General features: G+C 38.7%; 2 protein-coding genes and 1 pseudogene across 5 annotated transcripts; all 3 read right to left on the bottom strand.

Moving 5' to 3' along the window:
* Nucleotides 1-2563: 2563 nt before the first annotated feature.
* On the bottom strand, nt 2564-4010 carry LOC148743141 (putative skeletal organic matrix protein 5; annotated as a pseudogene).
* Nucleotides 4011-11374: 7364 nt separating this feature from the next.
* LOC148743140 (ryncolin-1-like) lies at nt 11375-19439 on the bottom strand. 4 transcript variants are annotated; one of them, XM_088762940.1, is made up of 6 exons: nt 19029-19439; nt 18368-18441; nt 14042-14343; nt 13007-13121; nt 12154-12907; nt 11375-12057 (listed from the first exon to the last, which is right to left on the bottom strand). In XM_088762940.1, exons 3-5 carry the CDS (start codon nt 14324-14326, stop codon nt 12492-12494), a joined length of 816 nt encoding a protein of 271 aa, XP_088619066.1. In that variant the 5' UTR covers nt 14327-14343; nt 18368-18441; nt 19029-19439; the 3' UTR covers nt 11375-12057; nt 12154-12491. The 4 variants fall into 4 exon arrangements, 3 of the variants coding, with proteins under 3 accessions (XP_088619066.1, XP_088619060.1, XP_088619063.1); XM_088762934.1 differs by lacking the exons at nt 18368-18441; nt 19029-19439 and having other exon boundaries at nt 14042-14407; XR_016002402.1 differs by lacking the exons at nt 11375-12057; nt 12154-12907; nt 13007-13121; nt 14042-14343 and adding exons at nt 16844-17185; nt 17846-18087.
* A 2420-nt stretch (nt 19440-21859) lies between these two features.
* On the bottom strand, nt 21860-26591 carry LOC148743139 (microfibril-associated glycoprotein 4-like). The gene is made up of 4 exons (XM_088762895.1): nt 26208-26591; nt 24347-24461; nt 23840-24251; nt 21860-23145 (listed from the first exon to the last, which is right to left on the bottom strand). The coding sequence occupies exons 1-4, from the start codon at nt 26526-26528 to the stop codon at nt 22911-22913; spliced, it is 1083 nt and encodes a 360-aa protein (XP_088619021.1). The 5' UTR covers nt 26529-26591; the 3' UTR covers nt 21860-22910.
* Between the last annotated feature and the right edge of the window lie 177 nt (nt 26592-26768).

The following is a 26768-nucleotide window of genomic DNA, read 5'->3' as shown; positions in this document are numbered from 1 at the left end:
AAATAACTATGCTAAGAGTGTTACGTTAGATATTTTTTCGAAAATTGTAGTGATTTATGCTAGTAAACGGTGGCGATAAGTAGGCATCATGTATATTTCATAGTCGCTGGCAAGTAAATTTTGCCCGTCTTTGAGCTCGTGTCACGTTAGAACAACACAAATACACATTACAGTAACTTTATAACCATCCTTTTGTATTTTAAAAGCTAAAAGCTCAGTAGGTTCTGTCATATCGGTTATTGTTAAAACTGTCATTGTTAAATATTTCTTTGTCAGCTTCAGTAATGACAGGGGATTACGTTTAGATGATAAAACAAAGGATTATGTTGTCACAAATACCGGAGGTCAAGTATATTGGTTACAAGCCCACAACTCTGGTAATATTTACGGTGAAAATTTGCATCTTCAAGCAGTCGAACTAAAAACATCATTTCTCGAAAACAAAAATATGTTTTCACAAACAAGCTACATCATAATCATTAAGATATATTTGGCTACAAAATATGAAAGTAGGAGTGAAAGCAAACTTTGGGTGACTTGCCCTGCTTGTCTGATGCTTGTTGACATTAGCTCTTAAGGTTACCGTGCACCTTCAGGGGTGTCTCGCGTGCAAGCGATGTAGCGCGTCCGGTTTAAACTGTAGATATCTAAACCCCATATCAAATTAAAGGTTATAGGACTGGCTATCAGACTATACCAAAAATTTTGAAAAACAATGAATTGTCGAATTTTTCACGACTTCTAAATGCGAGCGCCCGAATCACCTTATAAGAGCTACAAGTCAAAGGGAGTTTGTCCGATTGCTCTCAAATTTTGACAGTAGCTAGTTTTACAGATAAACAACAACCACGTGTCTCCGAAATTTTTATTTCTGAATACTTTTTTTTCAAGAGCGATTTTTGTACGATCACTCCATATTTTCTTAATCCTATTTCAAAAATGTTCTGTAACTTTTTACTGAAATTAAATATGGCAAATCGCAGACACGTTTTTTTAGAAGTCGTGAAAAATTCGACAATTAATTTTTCTTTCAAACTTTTCGGTATAGTCTGATAGCCAGTCCTATAAGCTTTAATTTTATGTAGGGGTTTAGATATCCACAGTATAAACCGGACGTGCTACATCGCTTGCACGCGAGACACCCCTGAAGGTGCACGGTAACCTTAAATAGATCAGTTGCAAGTTTCTCTGTTTTTCTGGGCATTCTTCTGTCATTTTTCACTTGAAAACTAACTGCAATTTCATTTCATAGCCCAAAATAAATACCATTCTTAAGCATTCATAAAATGTCTGATTTCTTGCCAAATTTTACGTACCTTTCCCGAGGATAAAACATAAAAGCAATGCCATCGCCAACACCTCCATCGTGGGAACTCAGGTTGGCTGATGTTAGTGAAGATTCAATTCCTTCTTATTTCTTGAATATTTAAAGCCCTGGATTTAAGCAGGTACATCAATAACGAATGAGAAAAAATCATTTACCATGTAATTTAAATTTCAGCGGCCACTTAATTAGACCTTCGCATTCAGTCTTATATTCAAAAAACAAACCTTCTCTATGTTTGTTTATGTTTGTTTTGAACACACTCCCTCTCCATGATACCTTTGTTGCGCGGTAGAGGAAGTCTTGCCGTGTGACCAAGTCACCTGGATCTCTGATACCATCAGAATCACTCAGCTCACACACGTGATCGCCATTCTCGTTTGGACAAAAATTGTATGATTCACACGTGACTTCCGTGAGACATTGTATTTGAAAAATCTTTGCTGTCTCTGCCTTAGGTGCTGATCACGTGATTTCCGAGAGCCTTGTTTGCAACTGGCTCTTCAAACACCGAAAAACTAGTTGATTAGAGATAGATTGAGTTAAAACATCAGATTAACAGTCATGGATTGCTAAGAATTGCGCAGAATATAGCCATATATGTGGTTTCTTCCAAGGCCTTCACTTGACAGAGAGCTCCATTGCGAGACAAAAAGGCTGAGAGCCTATGTTGCAGTTTTTGACGCTGGTTCATTGACTTCATGAAGTAATTTAAGAGTAACGTATAAATAGTTAGATGATGTGGCAAGAAAACCATGAAACGTCAAATAAAATTCCCACTGATACCAAAAGATAGTTAACTGAGGTAAAGGCTTAGCTTTCAAGACGTCTACTCATTTCTTTTTTCATTCGGATAGAAGATGTTATCAGAGAAAAGGGTTTGATGTGAAAGTTATAACCTGTGGCGATAAAACTGTATATTCGGTTAAATGATTTGCAAATAGTTTTCATCCGGCTTATATGGAACTCGGAAACCAAAAGCTGTACCTATCCATCGATTAGACGTTATCGTGGAGCTATGTGGGTCTATAGAAATATGTAATTGCGAAGGAAAATAAAATCAGATATCTCCTACCTATATCTGACAGACCATTCCACAAAAGCCTCTCCAAAACCACGAAAACAAACATTAAACCTAACTGAAAACGACTCATGGGATCCAGGAGCAATTGCAGATAGCTAAAGGATACCTTCCCTTTGAGGCTCTACAGGAAAAATGATGATTCTGTTATTGTCGCAAGATTTTATTATGATGCATAACCGACAACTCTTAACTGTGATATGACTCTCGTTTATATTACAAAGCATACGGAAACTGATAAATATTCAATAACCTCGACACCCTAATGGGAGATTAGATAAGAGATAAGATAAGATAAGAGAGCCTTCCGTATAGCACACAAAAAAAAAACCTTAGACATAGCCTGTGCTGCTACTACCACAAATGACATTACTTCTTCTGTAAAGTTTAAAATATTAGATAAAAATTTGGAAGCCGGTTACTTTGACCTAAGATTGCAGGTGTGATTGCCCTCGAAAATTAATTGTCAAGCACTGTTCAAATGTTATACAAAATATTTAACTTTCCTTTGCAGGCTCATTGTATACCTAGTGATTTCGTCACTTACTTTTTTTGCACTGGTATCGACTTCTACACAAAGGATTAAAACAACGATTAGAATTTGGAAAACAGCTCCAACCACTGAGGAATTTAATGAACCTTTTGGTTCAAGAAATGCAATCTGGAGCAATCTCGATGGCCTTTATTTCCGTGATAATCACTCCACTTTTACGAATCATGAAGTCAACTGCTTACACTTGAGAGGATATCGATACTCACTTATACGAACTTAAATGAAATTAAAGCAATATTAAGAGATTTTAATTTTTGTTCTGACCATTTCTCTGGATTATATATTTCAAGTTTAGATTTCCAGTGAGGAGGTGATAGTTTCGAGGAACAACATTTGCTCGAGGATGTATCTGACTAACTAGGGTGTGGACTTCTACCAGAGTATTTTCGACAATCATGCCCTCTGATATAATCAATCTATCTACCTCAGAAGTGCTCTTAAAATTTCTAAATATTGCGAATGTTTCATGCATAAGGTAATGGAAAGAAGAAACAAAAATGCAGTTAATTAGTTAATTATTAGCGTTTCTGCACTTAGTTAGCGAAGCACGAATTTATTTAACAAGGATGTAGCCGTTGGCTTTAATGTGCTTCGCTCCGTTGTCTGGTTTGAAAGCTCCTGCCTCATTTCCACATGAATGGGTACCATCCATTCCACCTCTAGTGCCACCCGAACCAAGTCCAATCCTTGAGTTACAGGAATTGCAATCTTCTTCGTTGTTACTGATAATTCCAATTCTAGTCAAAGTCGAGTCGTCTTTTGCGGTTGGATACTCCACATTGAAACCTTCCATGTTGCATTCCTGTTGAAGAGAGGATTCATCGATAAGCGATTTCCATTTATTTCGACCAAGAGTTGTCGGTTTGTGGATATTTTCTGCAATTAATGAATGCAGTGAGGTTGCTTGCAAGTCGATAGTTAGCCATTTTGTTAGCGCCGACCCTCATTCCAAGGCAAATTTGAGTGAAATTATTACTCCAGTAGCTCGGCATCTTTGTTTCCTCAAGGTCAAATCCAGTTGTGCCCGAAACTTCGGGGCACAGCCCACGCATATTTGGAAAAGGCATCTACCACGATTAAAATGTAGCGGTTGCCTTTATTTTCTTTTGCAATCGTCTGTACTTCGATTAAATCGGCCACCCATTGTTCATGAATGTCAAAGACTACCACGGGTGCAAACTCTCCTCGGCGACGCCGCGGTTTGTGAAGGGTGTAGGCTAAATTTCTTTCCAATTCTTTTTAGGCTTGACATAGGGGAATTTTTTGGGCTTTGGCATACGGTTGAATACCTTCTAGACTCCCAATATGTCCAGGCTATTCGTATTCAACGCATTCAGTTTTTGTCTTGAACTCTGCATTCCGAAATAGACTTTGAGAAGTATGAACGTCATCCGCACTTTGGCGCAGTAGTAAGTCGTCCAATACTTACAAAGGTACTGCGAGTACAGTTCACGATAGACTCTATATGTATATTTACCCCGATACCATCTCATGAATAACATCAAGTGAGACACTCTTTGCGACAGGGAAAAGGTGGTCTCACTACGTAATTGAACAAGGTAGGTTCGCATCCATGAGGAACCCACCCATACGATATCCGACTTTGTTTGGTCGTGTCTACGATATTTTTTATTCTCCGACAAAAGAAGGAGAGTAGAGAGTAATGAACGTAAAGTAGTTTCGACCACAGAGACATGTGAAACACTGATGAGATTTGTGGACGCCTTTTCTTATAATGATTCACATTATCGACGATCCCTTTCAAAGCTTGTTTTCCTAATAGGGTACCGAGTTTTCCGAATCCGGGCGCGGGACCCGATAAAAACATACTGGCTGTATATGCTATCTTATCGGTGAGAGAAGGGCCTTTCCTAAGCCATTGATTGACTTTTCTGATAGAAGCACCCCCTCGTTTTTTCTTAGATTTCCTTTTTCTTCTTCGTCTGCTTTTCCCCATGATTCGAATAAAATGACAGACAACTCTTTACAACACTCATTTTATTTATCAATCACGATACATCCAATCAGATACTTCTAAAATATCACTACTTATCTAAGATTTCTTCGTACAAGTCTAGATCGCGTTTAATACATCGTAATTCGTCTTCGGTGACGTTTAACCTACTGGATACTTTCTTAAACTTGGAAAATCCTATCAACTGTGCAATTTCAAAGATGTCTTCCTTAGTAAGTTCTTCCAGCTTAGTCGCGTTACCCATGGCATAGGCTATTTCTAGTCCCTCTTGACGATCTATAAAAATTAATCAATCAAACTGCTACACACGTGTTGACAAATAAAAAATTCAAGTCGTCTCGTAACATATGTCCTACTTGCACTCTTATGGTGATTAAATCTTAGACTTCAGTGGTGTCCTGAGTCACAGAGTCTACAGAAAGAAATACAATTAACGGGTGAGAATCGCCATGTTTCTTTCTTTGGGGAGGAATCGCCACCATTGAAATAATTTACAATAATTTCTAAGACATCGTAGATACAATTGATTGAAATTTTTTTCAGACTTGGACATGCCCAATGTAGGAGTCTCGCTGCACTCGCACTTCATAACAGCAATCTTGTCGATGGTAAACCACTCGTGACCCTGCCTGCGGCATTGGTGGTAGTAGCTGCTGAAATCCTTCAGATCCATGAAGACTGGACAATTGTCGATGGGATAGGTGTGGTAGACGTTTTGTATCCATTCTTTCTGGGAATGTACTTCATCCATTCCCACGTTATGAATGGGACAGGGGTAGCAGACTCCTACATCGGCCAGTAATTCCTCCAAAGTACCATATTGAAAATTACCTGCTTCGGATATCTCGCCTTCCTTCATGACTTCCTCTTTCCTCTGTACTTGGGGTGGTACTTGCAGCTGTACCTGGGGGCACTCTTGCACGTACTCGGGTTTAATCGAGTCCACCAAATTAGCGAGCTGTCTCAACGGTTCTTCTGATGTCAATTCAGAATTTGGGGAGCCCGAAGGATGCAATATTATAATAGGGGTCTGCATGACTGGCACTGAAGAATTCAAATCCAAGGAAAGATTTTTGACATTTTTGTTCTTTACCCAGTTTTTCTTGGGCTCTTCATTCTTAGAATGCACTCCGTCTATCGTGACGGGACCGGGATGATTCTTCCTCCGTTCTTTCTTGAATTCCGGTAGTCCTTCTTTCTTGACTTCTAGTAAAACTTCTTTTTTGCCGTAGGGATGATTTCTCTTGCCTTTGACTCCCTTGGTAGGTTTCTTCATTGGTGTTTCCATCTTGTACATCTGAACTGCTGCTTCTAGACTGTGTGAAGTGTTGGAGTCGCTCTAGCTTTGTGCACTCGAGAACAATACCTCACTATTTTGATTGACAACCATTGTTTTACAAGAGACGCGACGCTAACTAAAAGAGACGCGACGCTATCTAAAAGGGATGGAACGCTATCTAAAAGGGATGCGACGCAATCTAAAAGAGACGCGACGCTATCTATTGAGTGATTTTCCTATATATCGACTGGTACTGGAATGACACATGTCTCATTCACCATGAACCCTACTTTGGAAACGAACCCTAAACTTGGCGCGTTAGCGATGGATGAGTTGCTAGATGTCATGGAGTTTCACTCTGACGATAATTCCTTGAGAAGAGTGATTCGAGATGCCGAGCAGTACTTAATCGACTTTGCACCCGACGAGAACGATTACGATAGAAGAACCTGGGAATTACGCAGTAAGGTGATGCAGGCCTTCTTGGACTTTGTGCGATACCATCACGAGAATGACATATCCTCTTGTAAGAAACGTCTGCTATTCACGGATCAAGAAACCACGCCTACGCGTGGTTGACAGCTGGTTTTTATAAAACACTACTGCTACCTACTCTTTTAGGCATCTTTCTAGACGCTTTTAGGCATCCTTCTAGACGAAGTCCTGTCTTGTGTAGATGAACAAGTCAAGATGGATGATCTTGAAAAAATCAAATCCCGAATTCATCATTCCATGCTGTGTGATTCCTACGGTATCGGTGAAGACGAGAAACAATTCAGTAAAGTCTACAACGATATGATGACAGCTTTCCTGGAATTTGTTCCTTATTGTGAAGATAAAGCTCTCCTTAGAGATTCGTCTGACTGCAGTACTTCTGACGACGATCAAGACCGGTGATTGACAAGCTACCTCTCTATTAAAAGACTTCCCTCACAGAACCACCTATCATTTCAGAACAGACAGAGCTTACTTCAACGTGTTCGAACATTTGGAAGACAACCCTAACTGGTCTGGAGATACTTTAGATGACTTACTACGCATCGTAGAGAAAAATGCAGACTATGATGACTACTGTCGAATGCAGAGGCATGTCAATAGCTACATACAAGCCTATGAACCTACACAAGTAGTAAACGACGATGATAAATTGTTTAAACTGTAGGCAGATGTCATGAAAGCTTTCCTCACTTACACGCAACATTGTGAACAGCTATACACACATCGTTTGGCAGTCGAACAAAGCAGCGACGAAGATGAAGTGTTTGTGACACCCGAGAAGAAAGAGGACATTAAGGAACAGGAAACCACTGATCCTTTTCCAGAACATTTAATAGCCATTATGAACTCTTAAACGCACATTGTATGTGGACACGTGACGTGACAATAAAATTTGTTGTATGCAAAAACAATCTTGTACTTTATCCCTTCGCTATCTAGGATTTCTTTGTTCCCTCTGTACTTTTTTGTACGGTTATTTTTAAAAATGTGGTGCAGAAAACCCCTACGCACGAACCTACGCGATATCTAACCCTAGCCCCCAACAACCCTAAACCCCAAGCCCTACCTCTACAACCTATCCCTAAACCCCTCATGCATCAACGCGGATTTAATTATACCCTAAAAAACCCCTCGTGCACTTACGCGGTATGAATATTTAATTAGACCTCACTCGGCCGAATCACTTGAACCCAGACCTCGCGGTTGTTTCCATAAAGGCGCCACAAACTACTTGCACGCAAGTCAACTACAAGGGTTTTTGGCTGAAACATTCTCTGCCACACCTCACGGAAAAAAATCCACGCTAAAGCAAAATGAAAAGGGTTCAGCAATTACAATCAACTTTTCCTTTCAAGTCTTATTCATATTGGTAATACCTATCTCACATGTTTTTCCTGTAAATCCACGTGGACAAACACACCGGAAACTGTTGTCGACAGCAAAGTTTGGTATGCAGGTTGATCCTTCTGCACAAGGAGTACGACTTCATGGATTCTGTAATTGTTAAGAAGAAAGCTTTGTTTAAAATCTATCAACAGTGATATCAGTTTCATTCTGGCAAACTCTGACGGCATTAAGCAAAATAATGTTTCAAGAGACTGTAAGAACACAGATAGAATATGTATCTGTACCATTATTAATGGAAGAATGAAAGATAGATAACAAACAAGTTCTTTAAAGATTGAAGAATATTTGAAAATGCAGTTCTTCACCTCCGTTGCATAATAAATAAAACTTTCTGCCGCAATGAGACTCTGTGGATTTTGTTTTTCGTCTGTATCGCTCAATTCACATTTCCACGTACCACTAGCAACGTTTGGGCTGACGTTGATTGATTGGCAGACTTCATCCAAAAAAAAGTGAATCTTACAAATCTCTTGGTCGGGCACATAGAGGGTCTTGACCACATGTCCTCGCAAAGCCCTCCCTTTAATAACGGTTGCAAATTCTTTGATCACGCAACCCTCTGGAAAAAAAAAGGACTAAATATTCAATTTCTCCAACATCACTTCTAACTGTATTTTTGCTAATATCCTATTCTTCAATTTTGGTTTATTTCCAAACTCTCTCCGGTCAGTTCCACAAATTTCGGGAATGGCGGCTTCTACTTTTCTTTCTATTTTTACCAACGCGTAAGTTGAACAGAGACATTATTGGCAAGAACTGAAATCGAATCGTAGGGTATCATAAGATAGCTAGTGAATATCAGCCTATTCAATTTCAAGTAGATATGAAGCCCTATGTTTATAAACCATCTTCAAGATATAGCGGCTTATTTCCAAGAATTAAAGTGTCTATACGGCCAACAGGGTATTTACAGTTTTGGTATGTATTTAACTCGTAAAAAGGCGCAACTGTGAGAAATCTAGCAGTACGTATTGCGGAGCATTCAAATCCTACTCACACCTCTGAACCCGCAAAACACTTGCGGCAAAATCCATCACATTCTTTCACTTGGCGTGTTCCCTCCTCAGCAGAAACATTACACAAGCGTAGGATCTTCGAGGGGCTAATGATCCAACAATTCCGCCCCAGTTTAAACAAACAAGTCATTTCTTATGTCTCCAAACTTTTCCCGTCGGGAATCACATAAGATATATATGTATGTACAGACGGTCAACACTTTCAACCCTGATGATGACAAACAGCCTAAAACGTTTGGTTTTAACATTTTAATAATTTTTCTTAATCTTTTTAGCCTTGTATATATAATATATTTTATTAAGCGAACATTATGGACATAAAAAGTTATTCTTAAATAAAAATTGAATTCTGACGAATCTTCGCCGGGAAACTTCTCGCTTTTGCCACACCCATTGAAGGTGACCGTAAGTCGGGGCAAAAAAGAGATTGGGTTTAGAATGGGTCGTGACGTCAAGTCAGGAACGCGCCAAATCCCGCCAGTGGTTCATTTCACTGTTTTTTTTTAGTAAGGTAAAGAGTTTTCGGCGACATAAACTTGCCCGATAGATGTGTTGTAAAAGTACTGCGGTTGTCAAGCAAAGTAACAACACGACGCTCGAGACACTCCTGGAGTGACGTCGCTCATCACCAATCTTCCCTTACGCGCTCAACTTCATTGGGCGTGGCCGAAGCGGGAACTTTAAAGCCCGATTTTAGGGTGAAAAGGCGTCAGAATCAAAATTTTTTTTGAGAATACTTTTTTACAGGTTAAAGAGATACCAAAACAATGAAAACCCTGTTGGCCGTATAGACACTTTAAGTTTGTATTTCGTTTAGCATTTACACTAACAACGCACTATACCCTCTTAGATCGTTGAAGTATGACTAATCAGCAGCGGCGTTGTTTAACCTCGTATCACCATCAATCAATATATATAGATGAAACTTCCTTATTCATTGGCCGTTTTTCACTTTGACAAGTAACATTTCTCCCTCTTTTTGCATGTACTTTGCGAAGGAAAAGGTGTTATTCTATTTATACTGTGTAAAATTTGCACAGGGTGACTTAGCCTTTTCATTCATGTTTAAGTCACCGTATTATGCGGAATGCTTGGAATATGAGAACAATGCAACTGTTCGTTGCACCATCAGCGGTCAATTATCGCTGAATGTTTTGAGAGAAGATGTCAGCATCCATTAAACAAATTTGAAATATTGTGGCAAGTCGCTGAAAATTCGTTTTCTCTCCTACTTTCATAGGTTGTAGCCCAATATGTCCTAATGATTGTGGTGTAGCTTTTTGTGAAAAAATATTTTAGTTTTCGAGAAACGATTTTTTTCGTTCGACAGCTTTAATATGCAAATTTTCATCGTGAATATTACCCGAGTTGTGTGACCTCATGTAACTAATACACTCCACCTCCGGTATTTCTGCCAAAATAATCCTTTGTTTTATCATCTAAACTTAATCCCCTGTCATTATTGAAGGTGGCTAAAAAAAAATTTTTTTTTTTTGGTGAATATTTTTGTCCGACATAATTTTTCTATGTCGAAAAGTAGCATCCAGACAAAGACAGTTTTGACAATGACCGATATGACAAAATCTACTGAGCTTCTAGCTCTTAAGAGACAAAAGGATGGCTATGAAGTTACTGTAAAGATTTTCTTGTGTATTTGCGTTGTTCTATCTTGAGACGAACTTAAAGTCGGGCAAAATTAACTTGCTGGCGACCATGAAATATACATGGTGTGCCTACTTGTCGCCTCCGTTTACTGGCATAAATCACCACAATTTCTAAATAAATTTAATATAACATTCTTACCTTATTTAATTATGATTTTAGTAGCTGTTTCGATTATCATATTACGTTTGGGTTTTACTTTTTTCTAGCAGAAGCCCTGGTTTTGCATTGTGTTCTCCCCTCATATTATAAGCTTGTCACGCAATAATTGGTACCGACACAAATGAATATTTACCCTGTCTAAAGCATTTTGTTTATGTTGAATGGAAAATATTAGAATGTGTGCTTTTTGTGGTCACTAACCGTAGTTTCAGTGACGGTGAAGCAGTTAAAGCGGGTTGTTGCTTCAACGCTATCGAAATTTATAGTATACAGACAGGAGAGCAAAGCGAGAGGCTCTGGGAATAAAAATGTTACATGGATTGAGTTTTGTTCAAGAACGAGTTTATCCCGGTTGCCACATGATACCAGGGTAAAAATTTATTCGAAACGAGTAATTTTTTAACAAGTTTATTGGGGTTTTCATTTCAGAACGACACATTCATTCTGAGCGACCTTTTGTACCTGAATGATGTGAACGCTATACGACACTCATATCTGCAGAGAAAAAGACAGAAAAGGACATAGATACTTGTTTTTACAGGCTAAATTATCTCGCATGTAAACGCAGTACCTTAACTACTTTGCACTATCTGTTAATATTCTTTGCATTGTAATACCATCGAAACAATTATGTACAAATAAAACAAGACTCAGGATTTACAGGGAAAGTTCTCCACCAAAGATTCAATTAGCATAATATTTAGTCTCTTGCGCTTTACTTTAATAATGGAGATGTCAAGCTGAAGGGATGAACAGATATCTTGAAGGAAAAGGATGGAGAGTTTGTCCAATTTCTTGTTGGAGGCATAATCACAGAGGTTGTGATTGCCGTGCATGATTGGATGACAGATGGATATGGAATCCATGACGTCCTTCTGAAGATCTTGCAAGACCTTTTCTTTTTCCACAACCCATTGGTCTTTCTGGGTTTCAGTTTCGACATTTTGAGTGTCTTTTTCTCTGCTGTCGCCCGCGAAGAAAAACTTGCTATTTGCTGAGATGTCAGGTATTCGTCTACTTTAAAAATTGGTTCGCCACCTGGGAGTCTTGCCTTTTCACGAAAATCGTCTTCTCATTCGTTCTTGATGTAGTTCATAATCCTGTTTAAAAGTAAAGGTACACAGACATTTAAGATTTTGAAATAATTTTTCATCAAGATAAAAACGCCAAAATTTAAAAAAACATTGTGAACTCACCTTTGGGCTAGTACGAGTTTCGAAGCTGTCAATCAAGCACATATATCCATCTTTGACAGTTCCTTTACGATACGAAAGCCCCTCTTTGGCCCTTTTTTCCGTAAAATCACGTAAAAATTACCGCCTGTCATTTTCACTTTCTCTTCGGCTGACAAAAACGCTGATTTTGGAAATAGTTTAACATTTTCGACGTCCATGCCTATAACTGACCTCGCAGGTCTTGGAAACTTCAGAAAAGCTTGACCCGATAGCCTTGCTTTCGCGTACGCTTATATAAGGAACCGCTGTCCAACTAAACCACGCACGCACAACGCTATTTGTCCACATTAATGCCTTTCTTACTTATGGAATCTCAAAGAGTCACCAGCTGTGCCACTGTATCCTGCAATCAAAAGCCGGTACTTCTCAGCCTTGTCTGCTACCTTCAAAGTCGTGTACTCAGCGTAGGTGACGTTGCCATCAAAGTCTTCCAGGTCAACTCTCAACATGACGTCATCAGCGGCTGTGAAACGGTGAATGTTGTCATTTCCAAGCCAGAACTCGCCATTCAGATTTCCAAAGCCTTTTTTGTAGGACTTCCATCCAAGATAAAAGTCAACAGAGCCGTCCAAGCGCTTTTGCAAAACGGTCCAACTTCCACCGTCCGTTTTCATATCGCACAACACTTGTATTGCTTTGCCGCCATCTGGATTGACGGTAAACACCCCACTCGAATTGAGACCATCTTGGAATAGCTGAGAGCAGCTTCTCGCTTCTGTTGGCAAGAAAACGAAGAGAATTTAGAAATTGATTTTATAGATAATTAAACAATAACTGATGTCGAAACAACAAAATATCTAACTCCTCAGCTTACTGCAGGGTTTTCCCGTATAGTCATCGTCACATTTGCATCGTACGCTGCCATCTTTATAGTTGGGAATGCAGATTCCTTTTTTGCCGCATTGAAAACTGTCTTCCTCACAAGCACTCTTTGAACAAAAAAATCTTGGATTAACTATTTTTATTCCCTAAATATGAATTATAATAGTTCGAATTAGAGGCTTTTAAAGGACAAGTACGGATTCTTTTGAGTGCTTCTCAAACTTTCTTCAACTGATTTTAAAAAGAGATGAAAGGAATCGACATTTTTTTCGTCGATGAAACGTTCCAAAAGGTTGAAGCCGGGTAAAAGCGCGAAAACGCTCTCGAGCAAGATTGATGTCAACACCAAAATCAATATCAGTTCCAAAGGCCTTTTGAAGAGCGTTTTTTCCGGTTATTGTCTGGGATCTTGATTTTCATAGTTAGTTTGCATCGCTGCGGTGTCTTGCACCGCACAACAGTAGGGAATATCTGTCACATTTCGCAAAACATTGAGAAATAAAATCTTCATCTAATGGTAAACGAGGGCAGTAACCTTTGGTAGAATCGAAGAGAAAGCCCTGTCCACACTAACTGACGGCGGACTTTTCCTGTTCTCTAACTCTTTTTTCCCATTTTTCCTTTCATTTCCTGTTCCCAATGAATTTTTGGACTTTGCTTTTATTAATGTAAATTCATGTTCCCTGCTGTGGTCGCGAAATGATCTTTCTTGCGAGTTTCAATGAACATAGCCTAAATGAGGCGTGGAAACTGTAAACAGGACCAAAATGATACAAATATTAAATATTAATAACTGGGAAAGCTCTAAAAATTGTACTGTTTGGCTTTGTTTACAGAAGGAAGAATTTTTAATCTATAATCTTTTTACCGATAAGTTCAAGGAAAGTGAGTGGTACAACTTGAAAAATTGTTGAGGCATAATATCAAATCAGAGAAGATTTTTTATGGGAAATAAATGCTTGTCTGAAAACTTCTCTTTTTCTTTTCTCACTTGTATTTTCCTCCATTATGCCCAATTTTGCAATACCTGTATTCCCCTGTAGGAAAATTCGTCCTCTTGAATAAAATTTTCTAACGCAGCAAATCGATCAGAGTCGCTTAGCTGACATTTAAATATCTTCCCATCTTCCGCCGGTCCAAAGTTGTAAGACAGACAACGGCTTTCGTCCACACATTGCCACTGGCATGTGTCTTCTGAATCCACTTTTGTCTCTTCGATAACCCGCCCAATAAGCTTACGTACTCTGATCTCTGCCACAAAGTTTACAGCATGCAAATCTTTTGTACTCATCCGACCAAGTCCTGATACCATAGCTGTTGGCAAAGAGACTGAGAACCAGAACAAGAACATATTTTGTGTCCCGTTAGTTCGATCTTAACACAAAGTTCGACTTATGCGTTATGAATCCCTTATTCTAATTCCGGGCGGACCCACATGATTTATTCATCGTTGACACAGAGATTGAGATCGGAACAAAAACATGTTTTGTTTTCGTTGAGTGGGATATTGACACAACGTTCGGCGTATGCAATATGAATCATTGACTATAATTCCAGACTGCCTCACATGATTTATTCATTGTTATGATCTCAATAACTGCAGGTTCAACAATCATGTATATAAAAAACTCGAACTTTTCGTTTTTTAATCGACTTACAACGGTTTTCAAAGAATTCTCATAAGATTACGTTAGGCTACGCCCTTCTGTAGACAGAAATTTGAACAAATGCATTTGAAAGAAGTGAGATCTCTCTCTAAAGAGAATAAGACATAAAATTGTGCTATGTTCGTGAATTTCCTAATTTGAGCAACTTATTTCATGAATATTAAAGCCCAGGATTAAAGGAAATGCTTCAACAACGAATTGGAGTAAATCATTCAAAGTGTTATTTAAATTTCAGCAACCTCCTGATTAGAAAAACGTATTCCCTGCAGATATCGATCAGATATCAGCAATTTCACTGCAATTACAAACTACATGTCAATGAACATAATCGGCTTCAAAATCAAGTCGATTACAGATGGCCAAATAACTTTTATCATTGATTCTAGAATTAAATTTTTCAACAACATACAAGGTTTCAATGTTGGTTTACGTCTCTACTCAATCTTTTTTTAAGGAAATCATATTAATCAATTACCGAATAATTTCGCTCAATTTGTGCTTTCTCGAATCTTTATCTGAATACCTATTCATAGTTCAGTATTATCCACTTCTGTTTTTCTGTCCCGATTTATATTTATATTTTAGAGGTGGCTTTAATTTCCGCAACATTCTAGGTGTAACTTGATTAAAAAAAAAAAAAACTCTTTTAACTAATTTGGGGTACTATAAACGAAACATATTAATTAAGAATCCTTTCCCCTCTAAAATAATTTTAGGGAGTCTAATAATATTATGATTTTGCGAGACCATACTCACATGTAGCATGGAGCATGCTCCTTATACCTTTAAGTGCAGGTGACGTTGAAATTTTATCTCGCTTGAAATACTACAAAAAATGCATCTAATCTTAACAATACAAGCTAGAGGTAAGGGAGCTTGCATGTAGCTGGCTGTCACTAGAACGGAGTATTCCTCGCATCTTTGGCCTTGTGAAATCAATCAAAAGACATATCAGAATATCGGAATAACCTTGACGCAATTTTTATCTTCAGGTAAGAGTCGAGTGTTCAAAAGTAAGGATTATAGCATTTCCAAAGTAAAGCGCGTGCTCTGATTGGTCGATTCAGTGTCCACTATTTGGCCATAGGTGTACGCTGCTGACGTGAGCAAATGCAAGGACCAGATTCCGAGTGCTTTTTTTCTGGTCACTTGAGATTTCAGTGTTAAATAAAGGGGTACTCCTTCGCCCCAATGAATCAATGTTATGTTATAAAACAAATGGTAAACACCATAGTGTACAATATTGAGTTATAGATGCACTTGGGAGGTTTGCTCAGCGATCAAGAGGCTAGAGTCGCTGTTGGCTATTGCCTCGTGCGACTCTTACGCTTCTTTCGTGCTTAGCAACCTCCCGCGTGCACCATAACCTAATAGTGTACGCTGCGGTGTTTACCATTTGTTAATTATTGTCTGCTATCGGCATAATAGCTATTTTAATAAACATCTTCTTACAAAATGAATCAAATTACGTCAGTTATACGTGAAAGTTTTTTTTTCTCAAAAATGGCATTCTATAGATAAGGCACCTATACTATAGCGGTAAAGCAAGCCAATTGGCTTTGAAAGATCTTTTTACAGATACTTGGACTTTATCAACGCCAATAATCGGCTTTGCTACGTTGTATTGAAACGAATCTTGTTCCTCTTCCAGACAATGTTCATTTTCTTGAACAATTACTGTTACAGTACCAATACACAGAAAGAGTGCACAATTATTGTTTATTCATGATATGGGATCAGAGATTTAAGATAATAATAATAATAGCAATAATAATAATAATAATAACAATAATGAACTAAAATTTATATAACGCTTATTGCAAGCCTCTAAGCGCTTAACAATGTTTTGCGGGGGACTTAAGAGACTGCTTGCAGCAGTTAACAATTTTTTGTGGACTAATTTTTAACAGATGCCCCCAATTTCAGTGAACAGGCCAGACCACAACACCGGGAGCTACGCGTACGTTCCCTACTCTTTGAGATAAGTGTGTGGGTTCTTTAACGTCCCCTGCTAACCAGTACAGAGAATATGCAGGAGACGGGGCCTACGGTTTTTCGTCCTTATCCAAGAGTTCTAAAATGTATAAACATTTGCAGATATCGTAGCAAAGGCAGCACATTTCCTCACTTATTTTAAGACCCTGAGTGTTGGTCCGGTCTGGTGCTCGAACCCTCGGCCTCATCACACGGCAGTCCGGCGCTCTACCGCTTGAGCTAACCAGGCAGATTTAACTTTGTGCGCTTAAGTGAGTATTGAAAATTTTTAAATCGTTTCCCATAAATTCCGTGGACGCGTAATGTAAATGCCACTGTGATAGATACCGTTGAGATTGGAATGATGGCAAATATTGTTCTGAAGCACCATGCAGTCCAAACGGTCCAACCTCCACCGTCCCTGATCATGTCACACAACACTTGGGTTGACTTGCCACCATCTGGATTGATGATGTATACGCCACTGGAAACCCAACCATCTCGAAGCTGTTCGACGTAGCTCCTTCGTTCTATAATTGTAAAAATGGTAGGGGAAAAAGCCAACAAATAAAAAACAAATAAGAGACCTTTCTTAATTTTTTTCCATGCCTTAAAGGGAATCTTAAATGGATTTTTTTTGTGTGAAAAGGTCAAGTTTTCTCGGTTTTGCTTAGTTTTGTTTCGTTCTGATTTTTTTTTTCCATCCACTGTAATAATAAGTTTATGGTTCAATTATTTTTCTTTGGGTTCTCCTTCATCTCAGGGGGCAATGATACAGAAAAAATTCTAATTTCAGTCGCCTTCAGTTTTCAGGTCACAAGGAGCCAAAACAGTCTTCTCGGGTACAACCGAAGAAAACAAGTATTTGCCGCTGACCGCTAAACCTCCTTCACTCATTTTGAGTTCCTGGCAAGTCTCCGCGGGCAGCTCAGAAATAAAACTAAGAGCGACTGGAAGAAAATAGCCTTGTAAAAGTTGTATTATGTGGCTAATGTATCATAAGCTATGGATTTTATTGGTTGCATGGCGGAAAAAGCTTCTCAATTAATTTTCAAGCAGTAAAATAACGAGAAGAGTTATATCAGTCAAGGAATATGGTTTGATTGAACGACAAATTCATGAAGCCAAAAGGATGCGAAATGTATGGAAGTCAGAGGAGAGAATTTATATCTAGGGCTTGACTGGCTTACCTCTGTTAAGATCTCGTTTGAATACCGTTCGAGGTTCGGAACATAATCGTCGGGCCTGGCCTCCTTGGTGCTATTATTTAATTCACAGAACTTTTGGGTAAAAACGTTGTTGAAACTTTGACATCGGATGTCAGTGATACACTCACGGTAACAAACGTCCCCAGGGCAGCTCCCGTGATCCTCTTAAAGATGTGACGTTGGAGCATCATACCAACTTTGTAGACACCCCTAAATTTAGATTTCTACATCGAGTCAAATAAAAATCGCTTAAGAGCTGAATAGATCGCTCATGGAAAAAAAAGAAATGAAATACGCGATGGCGCTCGATCGGTGCATTACCATTAGCTGCTAACAAATGCCATTGAGTTGTTTTCCAGTTCTAAAATTTAGCATGTGCCGAGTTCATCCCGCGGTCCTCAGTTCTGCAGCTTAGCTTACCTTGGCAACTAATGATGCTCGCTTACAAAACTGTTATCTCTAAATAAATAGCGTTTTAAATAGAAAAAATAAAATCCTACTTACGTTTAATCTTCGTAATCTGCTCACTTTTTGTGTCTTGAACTTCATGTTGATACGGTCCAAACTGAGATATGTATCTACAAGGGAATGACTATTTTACCTCTGTCAATGAAAAGTAGGCGTCTGAATACATTGGTCCTGTACAGTGGTTAATATATACCTTGCAAATACAAGAATGCTTACTCATGGCGTTGTTTTTTATCAAGACCTTCGACTTACAGAGCAAGGTGAGCGAAATGATAAAATAGTCATTGGTAACCTCCTGGATAAAAAATTGCTATCGGGAAATCACTTCATCTATTCTGTTTAAAAGTTTCAATCAAAGTGACATCAAAATAGGAAAAAAGTTTATCTCTAATTTTATGGGCTTCTTTAAAAGAAGTTATGTCAACAAAGAGTTTTCAAATTAAAGGTTTTTGTACAATAAAGCTTATCCAAGACAAGTGACGTCCTTTAACCGCAGGGGTCGAAAATACAATAAGGACTTTTAGCAGTAAGGAAGGCAACGCTAAGGAAGACATCCAATATTAAAAAGTGAATTTATGTGTTTAGGTAGCATTTCGCGAATGGGTGGATGTGTTTACCGTCCGTATGCATAGGACTGCTAAAAAAATTTACGAAGTTTTAAATCGCACGTGCTGAACTTTGGTTCTGCCCATCAGACCTTTTTTCCCCGCGTCCTCGTTGCCGTCGTTATCGTGATCTGCTTAAGGTCCGTAACATTGCTAATTACAACGTCTACACTGTTATAAATCCCTCTCTTTTCCGCTCCTATAAAGTAAAAGCTAAGATAAAAAAAAAAAACAGTTAAGAAATGATGACTCTATATTGACGGTTACACTGCATTATTGCCAGTTTCCATTGTGACAGTGAGCCGTGAAACATGCTCTGAGTTATTGAACCTGTAATTCGCCTCTGCATCTTAATTGAAAATTTCACTCGGAGATATGAAATGTCCTTTCCAAGCCTGAGGATGACATGCCTAGAGACCGTTTCTGTAAAGATCAAACAGCTTGCCTGAGAAAACTGTACGTATTTATTCATTTAAGGCAAGCTTTTCTTGCTTTTGTTGTTGTTGTTTTTTGTTAAGTCAAAAGCTCTTTCGAATTTAGATTCTAACGATTAGGTTGTAAAACATCTGCCGCTTTTGGGCTGAGTTCATTAAACATTTACCTTGTTTACCCCCTTATTACAAACTGGACAAGCTAATGTAAAAAAGTCCTTATTTGTGCATCACTTATTGGCTCTATAACGTTCCATCCGTTGCAATATTAATGATGGAAATGCGATGCTTAGCCCTTCTATCAGCTGTTCCTCGTTAGTTCACAACATTCTGACCACTGCGATGACAAATATCGTTGTCAATAAGAGTAAAAATCACGCTAAACCACTGTTAATGCGTTAAATACCACACAAGTAAATATCTCCCGCGCTGATTGGCTTGCTCGATAGTCTAGCGAGTACCATTTACCTCCGAGCATCCGAAGAGACAAAATTGCGTTTCATGAGTTTAATTTCCGACCAATTTTTCGGTATATTGATAGAAATAATCTTATTTTTCGGTATCTTTGTAATATATACTAAAATAGTTATTCAGCTGCACTTCGGTAAATAATTGTTCTACGTGAAAGTTCCTCTTTTTTCTCAAAAATGGCATTGCATGGATAAGGCACTTGAAGTATAACGTAAAGCAAGCCATTCCGCTTTAAAGCATCTTTTTACAGATACTTGTACTTTATTAAAACCAATAATCGGCTTTGCTACGAATCTTGTTCCTTCTTAACACAGTGTTTGTTCATTGTCTCTAACAATGACTGTACCAGAACACAGAAAGAGTGCACAATTATTGTTTATTCATGATATGAGATCAAAGATTTATCTCTGTACTCTTAAGTGAGTATTGCAATCCTTTAAATCGTTTCCAGTAAACTGTATCGGCGTATAACGTATATGGCTCACTGTGATAGATACTTTGAGATTCGAATGATGGCAACTGTTGCAACACGAATCACCTTTGTTCCTCAAAGCACAGCGTAAAAGAGAGTGAAAAAAAATCACAGCTGACTGAACCATGAACTTAGTGAGAAGTTCTAGTCAAGTACTTATCTGTGCACCATTGCCAGCAGCACTCCACCTCCTTTCTTTTGGCAAGCGCAAAACTGCTATAAGAATTCGTTCTTTGTTGGGATAATTAATGCCTGGAATAGCCTGCCTAGTAAGGGAGAACAGGTGCACGCTAGATAACTGCCTCTATTTGGAACAAGACTTTCATAGACGTTAAGTGAACTTTAGAATATTCTTAGCTTAATATGTAAATGTCTTACAATTTTCAACCTATAGACTAATTGATATTGCATTTTAATATAGCTTGTAAATAGGTCTTAGATTGTACACGTCATTTACACTTTTTATTTATGGGAATTGTCTCGCACAGGCTTAAACTCTCGATTTCCATTTCAATAAAGAGGACTTTTTTTATTGTTATTTGTATCTCCTGAATAAATGATAAAATAATTAAGGTTAAGCTGTAATAAAAATTGTAAGGGAAATCATCCTATTCTTAGAAAATACTCCATACTCCATCAGGGGCTTTCCCATTTTGCCATTTAGTGCTTTTTATTTTTGACACCAGAACTTAAAGAGCAGAGATTTTGATCTGAACAATCGCATTGTAAAGTCATAACTGGAATACGAATTCACTTTTTTTGAAAAAAAATTGCTACGTTGGTTGTTCTGATCAGAAGCTGGTATGGGGGACCACTGACGAGTAATCCGTGCAGGTTGTCATGTTTATGATGTATTGCTTACGGGTGTCGCAGCCAGATAGCCAGGTAGAAAATAAGAGAGCCGAGAAGACTTTGTTAATCATAGAACCTATGTATATATAAAGAATAAGAAAGATGGTAAGTTTTGAGCCCGGTAAAGAAATGTAGAATGATGTTTTTTCGTCCAGCTACGAGCGTAAGACAAAGATAAAATTCTTAGTTCCCTTGAGGAATCGCGCTCCGATGCTCTACCACTGAGACAGAGACTCCATGCTAAGAAAGACGCTCATATCTGACACGCCTCTTTGCATACTGCTAAGATCGGCAATGTAGAATCGCCATAATTTGGATATATCAACAAAGTTGAAGTGGTAAATTGGCCACCGTAACGATTACAAAAGCTGACGTTTCGAGCGTGAGCCCTTCGCTCCGACGAAGGGCTAACGCTCGAAACGTCAGCTTTTGTAATCGTTACGGTGGCCAATTTACCATTTCAACTTTGTTGATATATCCAAATTATTTCGTTACTCCCATCGACGCAGCCCCGAACAGTTTCTTTCGAAACTATCAGCCTTTATATAATCGCCATAGTTTGTAACGAATAAGAAAGATGATAAGTTTTGAGCTCGGTAGAGAAATTTAGAGGGATCGATGTTTTTTTCGTCTAGTCTAGACAAGCTAGACTAATAAAAACATATTTCTACAATGTATATATACTTTTACGATATAATTCATACAACCCTGACAATTTTATTAAATAAAGTGTACTATAATCGTTCAAAGGAGCGATTCCTATAGGCAATACTCTTAAAGAGCAATTGCGTAATTACTAAGTCAAAGCCAGAACAGTTCAGTATTTTCTGATACGTTCAGAAAATAATTAGGGAAAAACTGAGAGGAACTGTGACGGGACCTTTTTGCTTTTGCACTATTGTGACGATGATAATTAAATTCAGGAGGATAAATTTGAACTTTGTTGTTTGATGAACTGTGAAGTGATTGCTTGAACAAACAATGTTGGGAAACAAACTGAGAAAACTTATTTCCATATACATATACCGGGAATCTGCGGCAACTGGATCTCGGACAAACCAAGAGAATTGTCTCATGAATTTTTTCTTACTCGTTTCATGCTTTGCAATACTCTCGAATACAAGTCAATGTAAATCCCCTATGTTAATGGGGAAGAGAGCGCCTGTCATGTGACCAAACAATGGCTGCGAAGGAGACTGCAATGCAAATGGTTGCAAGTTTGAAAAGTTAATCGAAGTTACACTTGAAGGTTTTTACGCGAGCAATAAATCCGGTGAGCAACCAATGAGCTTTGCGCACTAGTCCAGCCCACTGAAAGTCAATACATATGCGTTATTATTCAAGCGTGAGGTCAAGATGACTGGATATTGGCCGAGCTATTTTTTCGCATTTTTGTGGACCGAGACGAAGTCAAGGTCCACAAAATGCGAAAAAAAAAAAAACCAGGCTAATATTCAGCTGTCTCGAGCGAACAGTCTCGGTTAATTCAATTTTATTCATGCGTGGGATCAATGTGGGCAATCCCGAGCGGGCAAGATGGGTTCATCTTGCCCGCAGGGGTAGCCAATCAGAACACAGGATTTGCTTCATCTTGCCCACGGGCGCTGCGAGCGATGTAATAACAACACTTACAATGAATTGTATTGAAGCTATCGAAAAAGTTTAATTTAAAGGTGTCGTCGTGCATAATTATTTACTTGCTAAGATAGCTTAGTTTCTTGATCGGGTACTCTTCGATAGACATCGCCTTATATCTTGGTTTTCAATTTTATCTCGGTGCGTTTCAGTGAGTAGTAAAAACCCCTGAAAGTGTACCAGTTGACTCCATCAGCATAAGAAGCATGGGGACCAGTAAGATATAATCCATTCAGATTTGAGTCATGGCAGTCTTTGTACCACCAGGCTCCCTTGTATTGTTGGGCGCAGTTGGACACGTGTTGACCGAGATCATTGTCTTGATCTTTGGTAGAAAACTGCATATTGCTGAAATGAAATAAAATTTCATGTAAGCCTGTCTCAATCAAACTCAAATGTGTGGAGAATGTTTTCCGACTTAAAGGCTCTGCAACTTAGTCTGCTTTTAGGATTACGTGGAAAAATTTGCAGAGACAGTAGAGATAGACATCTACTGAGACAAATAGATGGACAAGGATTGATCGTTAACTTTATTTGTTTGCGATATGAAATTCGTTCAGTATATTTAGAGGTAAAATATCTTTGTAACCTCACTTATAAAATAGTAGAAAACCTATCATATCCTAAGGATGTACTGTCTCGCTAGTAAGCTATCATGATGAAGTCTCCGTTGCAGTTCACTTAAGGAAGCTACAGAACGCAGAACTTGGCCGGTTCACACAGAACTTAGCTGGTTCACGTTTCAGCTCCTCGGTATCAGAAAATTATTTTTAAAAAATTGGTGTGGGGCTGTGTAAGTGCCGATTTGTTTTTGGAAGGAAGTAATGTCATTTCGCAGTACAAATGGAGATCTTAGAATTTCGGGAGTCATACCGCGCAGTGCCTTGAACGGCCTTTGATGATTTGTTGTGCCGACCAAGCGCACGGATAAGCTCATCGTTATCAAGCTCATTGCTTGTTTCATTTTAATTTCACCAAAATTAATCTTTTCAAAAATAATCTGTATGTGGTGCCCAGTTAGTCCACACGATACCTTTCTTACCTTGGGCTTTTCATAGAATCACCAGCTGTGCCATTGTATCCTCCAATCAAAAGCCGGTACTTATCAGCCTCGTCTGCCACCTTAAAAGTCGTGTACTCAGCGTAGGTGACGTTGCCATCAAAGTCTTCCAGGTCAACTCTCAACATGACATCATCCGTGACAGTAAAACGGTGAATGTTGTTGTTTCCAAGCCAGAATTCGCTATTTAGATTTCCAAAGCCTTTTTTGTAGGATTCCCATCCAAGATAAAAGTCAACAGAGCCGTCCAAGCGTCTCTGCAAAACGGTCCAACCTCCACCGTCCGTTTTCATGTCGCACAACACTTGTATTGCTTTGCCGCCATCTGGATTGACGGTAAACACCCCACTGGAATTGAGACCATCTTGGAACAATTGAGAGCAGCTTCTCGCATCTGTTAGGAAGAAAACGAAGAGAATTTTGAGATTTTACTTAGAAGATGATTAGGCAGTGATTGATGTCAATGAAATATCTAACACTTTAACTTACCGCAGGGTTTTCCCGTATAGCCGTCATCACATTTGCATCGTACGCTGCCATCTTTATAGTTGGGAATGCAGATTCCTTTTTTGCCGCATTGAAAACTGTCCTCCTCACAAGCACTCTGTGAAAAAATAATCTCTTGGATTACCTGATCAGTTCTCCTCATATGAACTATAATAGTTCCGAAGAAAAGCAAGGGGTTTTAAAGGACATATATGGATTTTTTAAGTCCTTTTCAAACTTTCTTAAACTGATTTAACGAAGAGATGAGAGGAACCGGAGTTTTTCGTCGATAAGACGTTCCAAACGGTTTACGCCGGATAACAAAACGCGGAAACGTTCTCGAGCAAAATCTATGTCAAAAAAATAAGATCAAGGTTTGTTATTTAACGCATGAATAGTGCCATCAATCGTGGACAACACCTTGCAACTTTCTATAGGGACTTCTGCAGGGTCCTTATTCATAGATACATTAAAACATGGGTACTGAGTAACTTTTGTGAGGGGTTCAGCAGCGAATAAAAGCATGAACATTTAAGGGACAGATGGATATCGATGATCAACCAGAAGGGTGAAGCTCACCTAGTCAAGTCAGAAGAGATTTAGCGAAAGGCGTTGTCGTGTCTTTTCCCGCCAATAGTAATTATTTTAATGTAATTCATTGTTTTCTTTGGTCACGTTGATTTTTTAGTCTTTCGCAGTCAGTCACGAAATTTTAAGCTTTGCTTTGCTTTACTTTGCCTTTCGTTTTCTTGTCCTTTTGTGGAGTTGATTTAGAGTTTTTCGAGCTTAACTGTTGCGGTGGCACAGTTATTCTGAGTCGAATAAGTATAGGCCGAGTGTTCCGCTTGTGAGCGCTGAACTGGCCGATCGAGGAATAAAGAACGACAAAGAACTAGAGGTTTGTAACTGATCTCGTGTCTAAATTTACATACATCACAGGTGCCATAACATTTTCAATCCCAACGGCCTCTTAAAGAGCATTTATTACTTCTTTACATCGCGTCTTGCACCTCACAACAGAAGCAAATTTCTGTCACAGTTTGCAAAACGGTCTCAACGAGAGGAGTCGGCAGGAGTCAAAGATAAAGCCCGTTGCAAAATAATTGAGAGCAGATTTTTCCTTTTCTCTAACTTTCTTTGCCCCCTTTTCCTTTCGTTTCCTTTTCCCAATGAATTTTCGGACCTCGCCGTATCAAATGTAAATTTATGTTCCCGCTGAGGTCGCGAAATGACCTTTCCCGCGAGTTCCAACGGACTAATAGTAAACGAGGAGCAAAAACTGTAAATTTCTTTGAAGGCCGAGAACTACAGGTACGTTTTTACGAGAATTACCTCTACTCAACTTTTTAAAGGATCAATAGAGTAGATAGAATTTGAATAGAACAGAACTTGCTGGATTTTGATGTAACTTTGGCAGAATATTCGTCAGATATCAACGCACCAACGTGTGTGAGGAATTTACGACGAAGTATGAGTGCAACGGAAATATTTTCCATCGTCCAACTTTAGAATAACATCACACATTTCTTTAGCCTATCATCTGTTGAGTGATGCTGTCCAGTTTGTTTAGATGTCCGCGATAACGCGGAGGCTGGTGATTCAGTTAAGCAAAGACCGTCAGTTTTGTGTCAAAGGCTCGCGTGTGCCTAACTGTGGTTTGTTATTTTCAGAATCTACACTTTATAAGCTTAACAATACTACATAGTTTTGTACGGTTTCCTCTAAAGTAGAGCGTGTAAGACGATTTTAATTTCCAATGCCAGAAGATACCCGATTTAGTTGATAGTGAATAAAAGTTAATTTATTTCATTGAACAGTAACTGTCACTGGGACATTGTGATCGTGACAAGTTCATTTTAATTACCTTTATTCCTCTGTAAGTGAAATCATCATCCTCTGTAAAGTTAGCAAATGCAGCAAATCGATCGGAGTCACTTAGTTGACACTTGAATTTCCCTGAGTCGCCCTTAATGGTTCCAAAGTTGTAAGACTGACATCGCTCCTCATCCACACACTCAAACTGACAGGAACTTTCCGAATCCACCTCTGTTTCTCTTATTAGGCTTCCGTTCAGCTTTTGTCCTGTTATTTTGTCGGCAAAGTAAACAGCCTTGAAATTTGGTCCTGAAATACGGCTTATGCCGTCCACAACGGCATAAAGAAGGAATAGTATGCAGAGATGCATGTTTAATCTTCACCGTCAGAAAATTTATGAAGAAATTTACCCACCCCTGTTTTTAAATTTCTACTTATTGCTTGACTATGCTGGCAGGTGCAAAAAAATTGCAAATCAGTTAAGAGTGGTCGCGAAAAACGTTTTGCCTGCTGAATAATTAATTTTGAAATTGATGATAGAAATTCAAAGAAGACTAGAAAATATGAAACGTAAAATAAACCAAATACAACCGAAAGCTATCTAATCTAT

This window comes from Stylophora pistillata, chromosome 1, assembly GCF_964205215.1.
Source record: "Stylophora pistillata chromosome 1, jaStyPist1.2, whole genome shotgun sequence".
Lineage (NCBI taxonomy): Eukaryota > Metazoa > Cnidaria > Anthozoa > Scleractinia > Pocilloporidae > Stylophora > Stylophora pistillata.
Note: the sequence above shows the minus strand (reverse complement) of the source record. Positions and strands in the feature narration are given on the sequence as shown.

What these genes read in the sequence shown, in the direction of transcription:
- LOC148743140 (XM_088762937.1), bottom strand. Translation starts at nt 14,365, where the DNA reads ATGTTCTTGTTCTGGTTCTCAGTCTCTTTGCCAACAGCTATGGTATCA. An exon ending in TTTCCTACAGGGGAATACAG is followed by an intron (nt 13,122 to 14,041) that starts GTATTGCAAAAT and finishes TTTTGTTCAAAG; the next exon opens with AGTGCTTGTGAGGAAGACAG. An exon ending in CTATACGGGAAAACCCTGCA is followed by an intron (nt 12,908 to 13,006) that starts GTAAGCTGAGGA and finishes TCTTGCCAACAG; the next exon opens with AAGCGAGAAGCTGCTCTCAG.
- LOC148743139 (XM_088762895.1), bottom strand. Translation starts at nt 26,528, where the DNA reads ATGCATCTCTGCATACTATTCCTTCTTTATGCCGTTGTGGACGGCATA. An exon ending in TCACTTACAGAGGAATAAAG is followed by an intron (nt 24,462 to 26,207) that starts GTAATTAAAATG and finishes ATTTTTTCACAG; the next exon opens with AGTGCTTGTGAGGAGGACAG. An exon ending in CTATACGGGAAAACCCTGCG is followed by an intron (nt 24,252 to 24,346) that starts GTAAGTTAAAGT and finishes TCTTCCTAACAG; the next exon opens with ATGCGAGAAGCTGCTCTCAA.